At 42.5% G+C, this 15,142-nt stretch overlaps 2 protein-coding genes across 2 annotated transcripts in view; one reads left to right on the forward strand and one right to left on the reverse strand.

Moving 5' to 3' along the window:
• The window catches only part of SHOC1 (shortage in chiasmata 1), a 47,522-nt gene extending 46,143 nt beyond the window's left edge, over positions 1-1,379 (forward strand). Inside the window, exon 23 of the mRNA XM_027909926.1 lies at positions 1,019-1,379. Within this exon, the coding sequence (XP_027765727.1) occupies positions 1,019-1,070 (52 nt within the window). The 3' untranslated portion in view covers positions 1,071-1,379. The remainder of the gene's footprint in view (positions 1-1,018) is intronic.
• Positions 1,380-5,828: 4,449 nt separating this feature from the next.
• Positions 5,829-11,248, reverse strand: GNG10 (G protein subunit gamma 10). The gene is made up of 3 exons (XM_027910167.1): positions 11,074-11,248; positions 7,651-7,782; positions 5,829-5,932 (listed from the first exon to the last, which is right to left on the reverse strand). Exons 1-2 carry the CDS (start codon positions 11,152-11,154, stop codon positions 7,657-7,659), a joined length of 207 nt encoding a protein of 68 aa, XP_027765968.1. The 5' UTR covers positions 11,155-11,248; the 3' UTR covers positions 5,829-5,932; positions 7,651-7,656.
• Positions 11,249-15,142: the final 3,894 nt, after the last annotated feature.

Here is a 15,142-nt window from a genome sequence, read left to right on the forward strand (position 1 = left end):
TTGCTGCGTAATTAACAAGTATTTCAGTAACCTGTAACTGGCACTGATAGCATAAAATCTTAAATACAGTATTTTCAGTAGAGATCAGGGCAGATTCTTCTGGTACCACACTTGAGAAATTTTAAAATCCCACATTTAAGAAATATGTAGAGAGTCAAGTTAAAGACACATCCCCCAGGGATTTCTTCAGGCTTTGGATCAAGCTCTCTTTAAACCACAGACAATTAATGATACCATGCCAAGCCAGTATTTCTACTCAAACAGATTAAATCCTTAGATCAGTGTTAGAGTTTTCTGACAATACTTTTTGTGAAAACCAAACAGAATTTTCTTACAATAGCTTGTTATGAATAAGCAACTTCTCAAATACTTTATTGTAAGATAATTTTAATATTTTTATATACTTTTATATATTTTTATAATATTTTTATATATTTTTATATATTTTATATTATTTAAATATATATAAAATATATTATGTTATATTATATTATTATATAACATAATAATATATATTATATTATATAAAAATATATTTTATATTATTTAAATATAAATAATTTTAATAATTTTAAACCACTTAGAAACATGAACATGAATGGTTAAAAATAATTCACTTTCAACAATTACTGAATATACTGAGTGTAATATTAATTAAATAGAAATGAGAGTTGAAATATTTTCTGAAATATTGTGGTTAGGCATAGTGTAGGTTGATTTATTTATTTTTTATAAGGTCTTTATATGAACAAACATATTCTTATTACAGGATGATATGCATAAAACTGTTCAGTAGCAGTTAGTAGTTGTTAATATTAATCTGTACATGTTTTATTTTATGGCATTTGATACTTTTCATAGAAGGGGTACTGGTTAAAGCTAGAGTCTTACTGCTTCTGAGAAACACATAGTTAAGTCTGCTTAAGTTAAGTTAAACACATGTGAAACATATAGCTAAGTTATGTGCTGTACTTGTATTTTATCATGGTACTTTTTTTATCTTCTACTTCTTTTCCAGATTCAGGATTTACAGAAGTAGCAGAGTTCAAAAAGAAGAGATTGACATATGAAAGAGTTCCTGGAAGAAGTGATGGACAAACTCGTCTTAAATTCTTTTGAACGGAATGGGGATTTGCATATTACATATATTTTTATTAATCCCTGAAGTCTTTGAAGGGAAATAGATTAATTTTTATTGTTGTTAATTTTTAGAAAGAAATTAGGGTTTGGGAATCCTTACTAGTTCAGGATTCTTTGGTATGCTTTTAAAGTGTTGTTGCTAAACACACTAGTTCCTTGAAGCTTGAGAATTACTGCTTCTCTGTTTGTTCTCATAGGTGGTATAAAGGTACTTTATCACTCCTTATATAAAAAATAAAATATGAATGGAAAAAAACAGGCACTGAAGCTCGTGGTGTTTTCAATTCATCTGTGTTTGCTTCCTGAGCATGCAGCTTTACTAATGTAAAAATGGGTTGGATCTGCCAGAATCTCCAGGCTTCTTATGAAGTCATAAGAGATTTCTTGCTTTTAGAGCTTTGACCCTCTGTAGCTGTCAGTTGGGTTCAGATCCACTCCTTCATTCTGACAGCTCCCTTAGGAACCATGTGATTAGTTCCTGAACTTTTCTAATCACAATTAAGCTACAGAAAAAAAATCTATCTGTTTTATGGACAACATGTGAAGCATGTGTTGAAATTTAGCATGCCCACAGACTTGATTCAGGGAACTAAGCTGTGACCCTCATTTTCTGCATAACCTGGTGGAGGCCATTGGTTGGCATCCTTGTTTTTCAGCCTTCTGAAGTGCATTGGCAAGTAGGGACCTGGGAGTCATCTGGGAGGGAGTTCCAGATATTTAGGGTACAGCTAGAAGGGGTGAGAGATAAGGAAAAAAAGCTTTCTCAGCTGTAAGCTACAGAAGAGGATAGAATAGTATCCAAACCCTCATTTTCCATCAAACAATTTGGCAACAAAATTGGAAATATGTGTGGGAGCTGCATTCTGCTGCAGGAATGCACGGGCATGCCTGCCAGCTCCAGGATGTCTCTGTGGGATCAATGGCCTTCAGCTGAGATGATTCAGGTTTCAAACTCACAAACCTTTTTAAATTTGATGCAGTAACAGAAAGGGGTGGGTGGGGAAGTAATAAAGAAAATAAAAACCTACTAATTTTATGGTTTATGCTTGCAGTAAAAAACTTATTTGACATGAAGCCTTCATTAAGCACATATTCACTGTTTGGATAAATGAAAAAAAGCACTTAGGGGAGAAAGATTTTGTCTCTCAGAGAAAACAGAGTGCTGATTTTTAAGTGAGCTCTTAAAAGCTATGATGACAGCACTAATCACAATTTTAGTTCATAGTAATATTCCCAAATTATTTGTACCCACATTATTAGCAAGACTTTAGAAAATATCTTTCACAAGTGATAATATAAAAAGATTTCTAGTAAAATAGCAACCAAACCAGTGTTTCCATGAATAAGAGAAAGACTTCAATAAAAATTGCAGTTTGCTTACTATTTCTGGTCCATTTTTGTGGTCACTTGACCTAACCATTTGCCGCCTTTTGCATCATGGGTTTGACTCTTTATTTCAAAATTATGTGCCAGATTGCTAGAACAAGGAATCTCTTCTTTTAAAGTGCAGCTCTACAAAGTCTCAGTCACAGAAGACCACAGCTGGAGAAAATTATAGCTGCCAGTGCCAAGCTATGTATTTGTGTCTTCCTTTGCCACAGGCAAAGGCTGGCACCAGAAATTTCATATGAACAGTTGTGAAAGAGTAGCTTAAATAATCTATAGGTTACTTTGAAAACAAAGGCATGTTGTCTACATTAAATAAGAAAATTCAAGTGCTGTCTGCGTTAAGTTTCCATTAGGTAAAAAAATGTCAGTGTACAGTTAAGGGCAGTGTAGTAGAAAATAAGGAAAAATGTTTGCAAAGACTGCTTTACTGTATTTGTTTATGACAAGTCTCAATCTCTCACAGATATGGACACAGTGAGAACTTTATCATATATTATGTTCTTCCCCCTTTTTTCTTTAATGCGGGGTAAAATTACTATGGTACTACAAAGATGTTCTTCCCCACACACCCCCCAAAGCATCCATAACTAAGAATTAGAAAGCAACTGGTTCTTAGACAAACCTGTGCCACCAGTCCTCCATCAGCAGGTAGGGAGACTCCATTCCTGGAACAGGTTTGTAAACTTTCTATGACCAAGCAGGTGGCACCTGTAGATGGAGAAAAGTCTTCCTAGTAGACTGGGGGAGAGGGCAGTGAGCAAAGGAGATCTTGTAGTTTGTGTGAGCCACTTAGTGTAGAGATGTGTACACTCAGTGTGCTTTACTGTGGGCATCCTGTGGGACCTGCTGCCATCAGATGGTGTGAAGGCCTCTGTGCCGCAGACAGCCCTCTTGGATGGTCTTTGGTAAAGCCCGTGAAGGGAGCTAGGATGCTGCCCACAGCTCTCCAGCCCACTGCAGATTACTCGTGTTAAAGCAGAGGCAGCAAAAGGCGATGCTTGTCCTGGTCTGAGCCATCGCAGTGTGGAGTTCAGCACAGTAATGCAAACCCAGTGCACCTGCAGCTGTCCTGTAGACTGGGTAGGTAAGAGACAACCTGTTCTGCTGCCTACAGAAGCAGACAGCTGCCCATGCTCATTTGTCAGGCTCCTTGGTTACAGCTAGAAAAGAGGACCTGCAAAAGCTGAGCTGCTAAAATGCTGCCTCATCTAGCCAGCACAAAATGACCAGCAGTGGCATGTTTCACCACACTGATTCCCAAAAGGAGCCTGAGAGCCTCAGTGCTAACCAATCCCACTCTGAAGCTTATTCTGACATTTAACTCTTGTCACAGCATACGGCCTGGGAGGGCAGAGGTGGCATTGCTGTCAGTCCTCTCCCTGCTTGTACCCAGTAGCTTGGCTGTTACTGCCCTGAGAGCAAAGGGATGCAGCAGCCACACTCCTCTGGAGAGGCTGGAATCCATGTCTGAGGAATAACCACCATGCTCAGAGGAAAATCAGGGTGGAGTGTTCCCAATCCATCTCACAGCTGCTGCATGGGTCTTTCTGTCCACTGCTGGTGCAAGACCTTGATGGAGCCGGGATCTGCAGCGTGCTCACAGTGTTGATGCTCCTGCTGAAAAGAGACCACGTGGAACTCGGCAGGGCAGCCAAGAGCCAACCGCGGCTGACTGGCTCTCCAGCAGCTCTCTGCTGCACGTTGTGATTTGGCTACTCCTTGTGCCAGCTCAGCAGCCACGCCAGAACAAAAGCTCCAAGTGAGGACACTAAGCCAGGAGGGGTATGCAACAGTGCGGGGATAAGGGTGGGGAGAGAAACAGCTGCGGGAATGAGGGGAGGTTTTATGACAGGAGGTAAAAGGGGCTTGCTGGGGAGGGAGTGGCCAGCAGCCAGGTGAAGGCTGTCCCAAGCTTTTTGATGCATATGGTCACCAGTACCTTTGACTTTAGCATTTTGACCTCACTTGCCTCTGTGCAAGCGAGAATAACTACGCTTTCTCTGGACCTCAGCAGTGCATATCTGTGTCAAGTACTGGAAGAAAAACAGTCATATTCAAATAGCTTACAGTGAAAGGAAGCCAGAGCAAAGAAAAGCTCTTAAGGATGGAGGTTCTCTCAAGAGAATGTGTATTTAGAAGCACAATACATACTGGCAGTATTACAGCTGTCATGTTGGTGTCTTTCTACAGGACAGCAAGCATGAAAATCTTCTGACAAAGACAGCAGCCTGGAGGACACCCGCTGCCCCACTTCAGTTAACATTAATGAACATTAAGTACCCAGACTGCAGAGTTCTTCCTTACAGTTTCAAAATGTGTGAGCCTGATAACATTACTACAAAAATGGTAAATAGCTATAAATGCTATTTTCTATTAATAAGACATAGTATCTAAAAATCCAATGGCAACCTTTTTTTCCCAAAAAAGCAAAGCACTTGAGGCTTCCCCTCCCACTGCAAAATCCAAGTACCGTCTTCCTCACAGATTCTGCTCTTTGTTACAATTACACAATGAGCTCAAAGCCAGTAGGGATAGGAATTTTATTTCCAAACTTCTAAAAGATTAATACAAACAATACAAAGTAGACAAAATTAAAAACCTATTAAAAAAGTTAGTTATCCTTGTAAAAGTGAACTATAAAAAAGTGAAGAAAAATCACCAAGTGCATTTTCGTAAGTTTCATGTATTGCAAACCTTGAGAGTGATGCATGCAACTATCTTTGGGTGTTCCTGGACTTTTAGAGTCAGTTTGGTCACATTTAAAATACAACAAGAAAATTCCATCATAACAGTACTTTTACAAATACAAATTAGAAGAAGGATTACAGGTTAGAAGTATTGCAAGAAACATGCTTTAGAAATCAAGCCTGTGCTATAAATTGTGTCCAGCAGTTTCTAAGACGTGTCATTTATGCACCGAGATGAACTTGAAAAAAACCCGAAGTTGGCTCCAGGTCTTGCTAATGGAAGCAAAATTCCCCCTGAGAACATTACTTCAGCACTAACAGCATTTAGCTTTATATCCTAGTTATTCAGTTTTGGCTTGTTCTAGGGGAAAAAAAATAATTTTTGCTATCATTCTGGTGTTGCAGTTTATCAAGATCAAAGTAAGTAATTTAGAAAAATTCACGTTTTTCATTTCTAAAATGTAAACTTCTTAAGAAACATTTGTATAGTTAGCATAGTATAGTGACAGTGGTGATGATTATGAGAATTACATTAAAAAACTTCAAAAATATTACCGAAAGACAATGAAATACAGATTCACAAGAACAAACGAATAAATATCTAGGACACTGTTTTTAGCCACATAAAAGTCAGGACACAAAGGGAGACTTTTCTTGTGAAGGAAAGGCAGTTATTATTCATGTCATGCTTGAAGGCAATTCTCCGATGACCTTCCCTGTAAGAGGAAAAAGAAAAGGTTTATTAAATGCCATCTTCCTAAGCTGATACATTTCTCTTACAAATTACAACAGAAAAGGTCCTTTGCACTGAGGAAAACATGAATAACCACTTTTCTTTGTTGGATATTGGTACCTTCGCATATCATAACATTTGTTTTTCAGCTTTTCTACTTTGCTCTGATTTTCTTATGATCCTAAGACAACAAAATAATAATAAACTACATATTTTATCTATCAGCAAAAAAATACTAAATGACATCCTGCGCTGAGCTATGCATTTCTCAAAGCATAATAAATTAATCATCAAACTCTTCAGAAAATACTTTGTAACCCATCTGGAAGACGGGATCATAGTCACATCCTGCAATACATACATCCATACACAAAGAGATCACCACAAAAATATAAGGTAGAAAGGCTGCTTCTATAACAGAGGAACACATGCAACAGTCACTATCAATTTTATCTTATTTTCATGAATAATTAATGGCAGCACCTAAATTAAGAAAATCTACTTTTGCTTCTCCTCTGTGAAGTTCTTCCAGAATAGCATCTCATGTTCAGTTGCTCTCTCTCTTTAGGTTCAATCCTGTTTTGTTAAGCCCATGTAGCAACAATCAAAGCCATGCTATTAATGAGGAAAAAGCTCAACTGCAAGCTCAGGAACAGGAAGATTTTACAAGAATTTTGTGTTATAGCTTCAAGTCTGCCCTTAAGAAAGCATTCCATTTCTATTTGACAGCACTCTCAAAGAAAGAACAGAATTCAGTGGCTCTTCCTCTCTCTGTAGATTTTTCAGCTCTTTAGTAGGAACTACTTTTTTTTCTTTTAAAGAAGAGTAACCCTTCTGAATATCCTATTTCCACATTCGTTTGTCATGCAAAAGAAATAGATTTTCCAAATTAAGGCATGGTCCTGCCTTAGACTACTGACATGCATGGTGTTTTTTTCTCCTACTGCAATCACTGTGCAACTAATGTGAGAGGCCGGAGTGGGAATCATGGAATCAGATCCCAAAGATTAGCAAATGCTGGATGGTCACCCACCCATTCACTCTGCAGGTGTTACATGGGAACAAGCCAGGCAGGGCACTAAGGCAGAGTTTGGGGAGTAGCTCCTCCCTCAGACCTGCGCTGTGAAAGGATGTGATTGCAGAGTGCCTCAGCTCCTCTTTGCCTCCACCGCTTTTGGTGCTGTACCAACAGTAAGAACAGGAAGAGCCTAAGGACAGACACAGCCAAATAAACTGCAATATGACATTGAAGACCAAATGTATTTTAACAAGGTTCTTGCTTAAGCTGCGAGCTAGTCATTATAACACATGCAACTGCCACAGCTTTGTCTTCTCCAGGCTGGGGACGTGACTTGTTTTTTTTGTCTGCCTATGTCAAACACAGCTGTGTGTCTTAGACAATTTTCATTAATTTGGATGCTGCTAAGGACTATAGAGTCGCTCAAACACAAAAATACAACCATCCTTACAAAAAAAACCCAACTCACAAACAAAACACTTCTAGGAGTGTGGGGAAAAAGGCATGCTTCAACTGCCACACCTAAAAGAGACAGAAAACCATTTGCAGAGCCAGCGGGGAAATGATAAACACTTCTCCACAAAGAACTCAACATTTAAACAACTATTGTCGTGTTTCTTTGTCCCTGCAAGGGATTGAGTTTCAAATCAGAGTGGTTGGCATGGTATCTGTGACTTTATTACCTGTTTTCAAAGTAGAGCACAGGATCGGGGTTCTCGGAAGGGATTGCTCCCTGCAGGAACCCCAACAAGCAAGGCATCTTTGCAGGCATTTTGCATACAGTACTGCTGGAGCTCTGCAGCTGCCTGAGAGACCTGGAAAAGAAAAACAAACCCAGAGAGAAAACTAATTCATTCATTCATAAGCATCTATTAGGCATTTCCTCTTGAAGAGCTATTATCAAACAGAGCTGGAGTGCAGCCAAGTCAATTCTTGGTTTCTAAAACACCCTGTAAGTCAGCACAGAAGCACATTTACAAAGCTCTGTGGAACCATGCATGAAATACTAGGCCAGTGATGAAGCAGGAGAGTGCAAAGGACTGAGGCGCAAGTGTGATGCAATTTGTCCTCATTAAAAAGCACAGAGACCAAATCACAGTATTTTCCAGTTTACTTTTTTTACATCTGAACTCTTAGATCCTCAGACAATTTATTAAAAGGATTTTAATTTCCAAACTTTTAAGCAACACAAACCATACCAAGGAATGAAAGCAAGAGGATGAGGATGAAAAGCTTTTTAAGACCATCCAAATATGTCACCTTCCCCAGCAGTGAAGTCAGAACTTCAAATCCACATTCTGACCCCAAAGAGGAGAGTCCAGATCTGCAGAACAAACCCAGGATCCCAAAGATAAGATGTCCTCAGCACTGAACTCCCATGCTCTCCCAGTGAAGGGCAAGTTGGTCACGTGCCTGTATTCTTGAAGGACAATGTAGAGGATTTCACAATGTCCCAGCCACACACACTAGGAACAGCTGCAGGGAACTGTCAAAATCCATGCCATCTGATAGATTTTTTTTATGAAAGGAAATAACTGAGTGTATTGATGGGAATACAAGTTCCCCTCTGAGCTTACCTCTGACTCCTGAAATAATGATTTTTCTTCTTACACAACTTGGCAGTGTTGCCAAAACAAAACACAAAGGACCACCCACACTTCCCAGTCTCCTGTCTGAAGGGGCCACCCGTAAGTCCTGATGCAATTTTGGTTCTGGGCCATCCCATCTAACAGCATCTGGAAGTATATGGGAAATCTGGCATAGCACATCCTTTCATTTGCTGTTTTGCTGCTTTCCTGCTCACTACCTTCCAACTCTCCCCCATGGACACTCAGCCTTGTAACTGCCCAAATTTACCTGGCCGTTGTCAGCATTTCTCCTCAGCCTCCCAGGTTCTCTTGGGCAGAGTACAGGGAGAAGTATCCACAGTAAGGATTCCTGCTACCTCAGTGCTAGCTTCGTCACTCCTTCCTTGCTTGAGGAGAACCCCTCTCTGGAGGCTGCAGAGGCGTCCTGCAGTCCCTTGGACCCCCTGCATCACTACCCCCTTGCCTCAACCACAGCTGGTACCTGACTAGGCACCACAGAGATGCCACTTGCCAACACTGACCAGGCCAAGGCTGCATGGAGCTTTTTCCTGGGAGAGTTAACAGTTCCTCCCAGCATCTCCCTGCATTTTCCTACCAAACTCTCCATCACATACTTAGCTACATACATCATACATATATCTTGGAAATATACAAACCTGATTATTTTTTTTCTTTTTTTTTTTTTTTTTTTTTTTAACAAACCAGATCTGCCCACTCTTAGCCCTATCTCTGCCCCATAAAATCCTTCGTTCCTCCAGTTCACATGAAAAGTACAAGGGTTTCTGCCATATTTCATCACACAGCAACCACGGTCCCTGCAGCAGCCTCCCGTATGCAAGATGTGTGTGGGTACTTCTTTCTACTCAGTTTCCTCTTTCTGAAAATATTGTTCCTGTCTGCGTTTTTAGCAGGCAGGGTAAACAAAATCACCATGGAACTTTGTAGTATGAAATGTATTTTTAAAAACCCTTTCATAGCCTGCTTCCGTCTGGAAACACATTGTCTATTCAAAGTAGCCAAAACAATGTTTTCTCCTATACCACTGTCTACTTAAACTGAACCAGGTGGTTTTTCACCAGCCGAATATATTCCTTGTTAGTTTTACACTGTATCTCAAGAAACCCAGATGACACTTTTTTTCTAAGATACATTTTTAATCATGTGTCATCTCAAAGCCATGAACAGGTTCCTAGAACTGGGAAACAGATTGCTGCGCACAATGCTGCAAGAAAAATGAGACTGAGGCCAATCAAGGCCAAGCCTCCCTGGAATAAAAACAAACCCATAATAAATACATAGGAAGTCCAATTCCAAAATATGTTATGGGCACAAAGTACCTGTAAACTATAAACTGTATTTTATACCTCTTCCCCACCCACAAAAAAAACCTGTAATGGGGGGGAGGAGGGGGGGTATATATGCCTCAAAATGAGCAGGAACAGAGATCTGGGCACCAGCGATAACTGATGGTTTGGTCAACAATTTCAGTGTTAGACAATATCCCTCTTGCCACAAGTGTTTACATTTGTACTCTGAACTGTGCTGTTTCTCAGATTTCCACACATCACTGTGATAAACCACAGTCAGTTGCAGTGAATCAAGCATCTGCTGCTTCAGTATGTGCTAATAAAATTTACTAACATTAACAAACTGATTAGGATGATATCCAAAAGCCATAGTGGTTTCACCTTGCAGTAAATACTTCAAATTTTCACCAGCCCAGGAACAGGAGTAATGAGGAAAAGTATTCTGAATTACTGTTTAAATCAATTAGCTAAGTTCCTGCAACTCAGTGTACTGGCATTGCTGTCAGATTGAGGAAGCTGGTGTTTTGTGACTGGCCAGAGAAAATGGCGAAAAAAGGAGGTGATGAGAGAAGAGGAAAGCACCGGATATAAATTATTTTGACCTTCATCCCTTCATAGACTGTGCTGGATTTTGTGAGTTGGAAAAGAGTTGGAAAGAGTCACTTTTGCAAAGTAGTTATGGACTCCTCCAGACCTGCTGGGACCTAAGAGCTGCCTTGGACAAGCCACCAAACCTGAGGTGCTGACAGCTGACAGGACCGCCTCACCAGTCCGCCTTTGTCTGGAAACATGCAAGCAGGAGAAGGTTCATGCATGCGTAGCAAATGGCCTGCCTTCTCCAAGTGTGCCAGCGGATACCACACCGCGCCGCCTCCCCCTGCAGATCCTGCCAGCTCTCCGAAGCGGGCGGGAGTCGCCTGGCTCTGCTGCGAGGAACTACTGCCAATTATCTGCTTGCTTGTGCAGAACTAACGAGGGGCTACTGTATTATTTATCGCGGCTCCTTCCACAGTGAACAGCAGTCGCTTCACCGCGCCCGCGGGGCTGGGGCTCGGAGCTCCTCGTGGGCACACGCCCTCCTCGCCCCCTTCCTTCCCAGGGCGCGGGCACCGCGGAGGAAAGGGCAGGAGGGGATCCTCTCCTGGCCGCGCCGCGGGGGTCAGGGCACCCCGCGTATCCCCCCGGCCCCGGGTCCGACATCCCCGCTCACCTTGATCCTCTCCACGGCCGCCTCCAGCTTCAGCTGCTCCACCAGCCGCTGCATGGTGCTCAGGCTGCCGCCCGACGACATGCCGAGCCCGAGGGGAAGGCGGAGGGCGTGAGGCTGCGGGGCAGAGCGGGGCACGGCGGGGCAGAGCGGCTCCGGCGGGCTCGGCTGGGCTCGGCTCCGCTCCCTCCGCCCCGGGGAGGGGCCGCGCCCGCTCCGCCCGCTCCGCCCGAGGCACCGCCCCGGCGGACACCCCCGAGCCCCGCCGGGGGCTGGAGGTGCTTCGGGGGAGGGAAACTTGCTGGTTAAAATAGGACAGCAAGGGGAGAAAAATAGAAGCCAAGAACAGGAAACAAAACAAAAAGTGAGGAGGGGGGGGAGGAAAGGGAGGGGGAAAAAAGGAAAAAGGAACAAAAAAGAGGAGGGGAAAGGAAAAGAGGGAAGACAAAGAAGAAAAGTGAGGGCAAAAGAAAATAAAGGAAGGGAATTAAAAACTGAAAAAGGGAGGAAAGGGAGCAGAAAAAAGAGGGGAGGGAAAGAAGTGAGAAAAAAAATAAAAAAAAAAAGGCAAGACAGAAGGAATCCACGACCTCAAATAATGGTTTGGGTTGGAAGGAATCTTAAAGATTATCTAGTTCCAACCTTCCCTGCCCTGGGCAGGGATGCCACCCACTAGATCAGAATGCCCTGTGCAACTCGGCCCTTAACACTGACAGGGGTGGAGTTCTAAACATCCTCCTCTGCCCACGGGCAGATGTAAGGCTCAAACTACCTGGCAGTGTTGTTGCACCTCTACCCAGCCCTGTTCATCATCATTTCACCAGTGGCCATAAATAAGGCCCCTCACTTTTTGGCAGGTGTTTGTTGGCCATTAGTTTGCTGGCTTGATAAAAAGACAGTGGGTTGAAGCTTATAGCTTCAAATGGTTGCTCTGAACATCAGACAGGACAAACAGGGGATCAAACCCTGCCAGCATGGGTTTGTGGAAGGCTGGCCCTGCTTGATCAACCTGATATCCTTCTATGACAAGATGATCCACCTAGAGGATGAGGCAAAGGCTGTGCAGGCTGTCTACCTTGACTTCAGTAAAGCCTTTGACACCATCTCCCACAGCTCTCTCCTAGAGAAACTGGCTGCTTGTGTTGTTTGTGAGTGCAGTCTTCACTGGCTGAACTGGCTGGATGGCCAGGCCCAGAGAGTGGTGTTAAATCCAGTAGGTGGCCGGTCATGAGTGATGTTCCCCAGGGTTCAGTATTTAGGCCAGCCCTGTTTATTATCTTCATTGACTACCTGGACAAGAGGATCGAGTCCTTAGCAAGTTCATAGATAACACCAAGTTGGGTGACAGTGTTGATCTGCTGTAGGGCAGGAAAGCTGGAGATCTGGACGTAAAGGGTAGAAAGCAGAGGGATCTGGACAGGCTGGATCAATGGGCTGAGGCCAATGTTATGAGATTCAATAAGGCCACGTGCTGGGTGCTGCCCTTGGGTCACAACAACCCCAGGCAGCCCTATGGGCTGGGGGAAGAGTGGCCGGAAAGCTGCCCAGCAGAAAAACACCTGGCAGTGCCAGTTGATGGTGGCAGAACATGAGCCAACAGTGTGCCGTGTGCCCAGTTGACCAAGAAGGCCAATGGCCTCCTGGCATGCATCAGAAACAGAGTGACCTGCAGGACCAGGGCAGTGATCGTCCCTTTGTACTTGGCACTGGTGAGGCCATGCCTCGAGTCCTGTGCCCAGTTCTGGACCCTTTACTTCAAGAAAGACATTGAGGTGCTGGTATTCCTGAATTTTGGGAACTCTCTAAAAATGGACAAAGAGTCTGTATTAGAAAGGAGACATTGTTTATTTTGCACAGGGCAAAAATTGGAAGTTTTTCCACTCATCAAGCACACAGAAGTGTAAAAGGCAGGGAAATGTATACACTAAAGTTTACAGAAACCGACTTTTCTAATACATAGTAACCACCTACCTCATGCCTAGTCTTTCAGCTTGGCAACCTTATGCAATATTTGTTACAGCCTCTGTGGGCTTGTCTCTGGTGGTCGTTTGGGGATGTGTCCCCTACTCAGCTTCTAGTGAAGTTCAGCTCAGGACAGCCAGAACCCCATGATGGGTGCCAAAAAGGATGTGATCTGCAGCTCCGGCTTAAACAATTGCCAAGCAGAAAGGAAAACACAAAAGCATTAAGCAACACCTATTTAACACACCTGATAAAATCTATTTGTATTCAAAAGAAGGGTTAAAGGTGAGAAGGATACAATCAGCTTCCATTTGCAACAGAGATCAAAGGAAGGAACAGAGAATTCTGCTTAAAGACTCAGAGAAGTCTGTTTGAACACATCACTGGAGCATGTCCAGAGAAGGTCAACAAAGCTGGTGAAGGGTCTGGAGCACAAGTCCTGTGAGGAGTGGCTGAGGGAGTTGGAGTTGTTTACCTTGGAGAAAAGGAGGCTCAGTGGAGATCTTATCACTCTCTACAATTGCCTGGAAGCTACTGAGGTGGAGGTCGGTCTCTTCTCCCATGTAACAAGTGACAGGACAAGAAGAAATTATCTCAGGCTGCATCAGGGGAGGTATTAGATATAAGGAAAAAATTCTTCATGAAAAAGGTTGTAAAACATCGGAAGTCTGCCTAGGGAAGTGGTGGAGTCACCATCCCTGGGAATATCCAAAAAACCTGTGAATATGGCACTTGATGACCTGATTTAGTGGTGAGAAAGGTGCTGGTGCTGCATTGACAGTTGGACTTGATGATCTTAACAGTCATTTCCAATCTTAATGATTCTGATTCTATAGGGACAACCAGTCATGCACATTCTTTTGCTTCAAAGCCTCAGTACGGTCATGGAAAAGATTCAAACTGAATCTTCTCTAAGATCGTATTATCTTGCCACACTTCTCCCCATAATGATCTCACCACTACCCAGTACCAGCAATACTTGTTCATACAGATGCCTCTCTCTAAAGTCAGTTGAGTCTACACTGGCTATACTGAGCGTAGTATTGTAACTCTCATCAGTCTCTGAAAATTTATGCCCAGAAGAAAGACACCATTTAGAACTACAATGACATGCTAGGCTAGAAATGCTCAGTAGCCTCAGCTAACAAGAGGTCACTGCAGTGCTGACAGCTTTCTAAAGACACATGAGTTTTTTCTATCCTTAATCACAAAGTTGTGACTGCAGTGTCACTGCCCAGCAAATTTCTGTGCGTTCCATGAATTGATGTCTGCATCTCATTATTTCTAAAGGGCTCATATGTTGAGAAAGGAGGGAACTCCCAGCTTAGCCAGCATAATAGCTACTTTCTAGAAGGTTATAGGATACCTGATGACTTCTTCGCTCACTTGGTGTCAGGCCACAGTTTTACAGAGACAAAACACCGCTGCTGCTGGAAGATGCAGTTCTGTCCTCTGAAAAGACTGTACTTCCATTGCACTGATTTCCCACCATAGTGTCAGGTCAGCAAATTAATCAAGATTACAAGGAAGGTAGGCAAAAAAGGGAAAACAGATCTGTGTGTTTACTGCATATTTGCATAACCCAGATACTTGGCAAAGGACAGAGCAAAATGAGGCACAAGGAACAGGAGTAGCAGCAGAGCTGTTACCCTGTGAAACTGAGGCCACAGGTTTAGATCCTCTTGCATACACCTGCTTCATTCTTTTCCAGACATAACTGTCTTATTTAATAATCAAATCCATTTTACTTGTGCTTCATTCTTTGTTTCTATCACAACAACCTAATCTCCCCCATTCCACTCTTGCAAGAGACTGTTTTGGGGGGTGAAGCAGAAATAAACCCAAGATGCAGTCTCTCACTTCATAAGCATCTTTGCAGTGCCCCCAAGATTATTCCATGAAAGCAAGCACAGCTTATTCTATATACCTTTTTTTACAACTTTCAGATTTGAATTGACAATAAAATACAAAGTGAATTAAGTTTATTGCTACACAATCTGCAGCGATGAAAGGAAAATCTAGCAGCTCCTTTTCAATTTTACTACTGCATACAGAGACTTAGTGTGATGCTTCTATCATGGTTCTGAACATGTGTTAAACAGAAAACCAA

Source organism: Empidonax traillii, unplaced genomic scaffold (assembly GCF_003031625.1).
Source record: "Empidonax traillii isolate 1590-97213 ecotype Southwest subspecies unplaced genomic scaffold, ASM303162v1 scaffold3:size4013460, whole genome shotgun sequence".
Taxonomy (NCBI): domain Eukaryota; kingdom Metazoa; phylum Chordata; class Aves; order Passeriformes; family Tyrannidae; genus Empidonax; species Empidonax traillii.

What these genes read in the sequence shown, in the direction of transcription:
- GNG10 (XM_027910167.1), bottom strand. Translation starts at nt 11,154, where the DNA reads ATGTCGTCGGGCGGCAGCCTGAGCACCATGCAGCGGCTGGTGGAGCAG. An exon ending in CGGCCGTGGAGAGGATCAAG is followed by an intron (nt 7,783 to 11,073) that starts GTGAGCGGGGAT and finishes TTTCTTTTCCAG; the next exon opens with GTCTCTCAGGCAGCTGCAGA.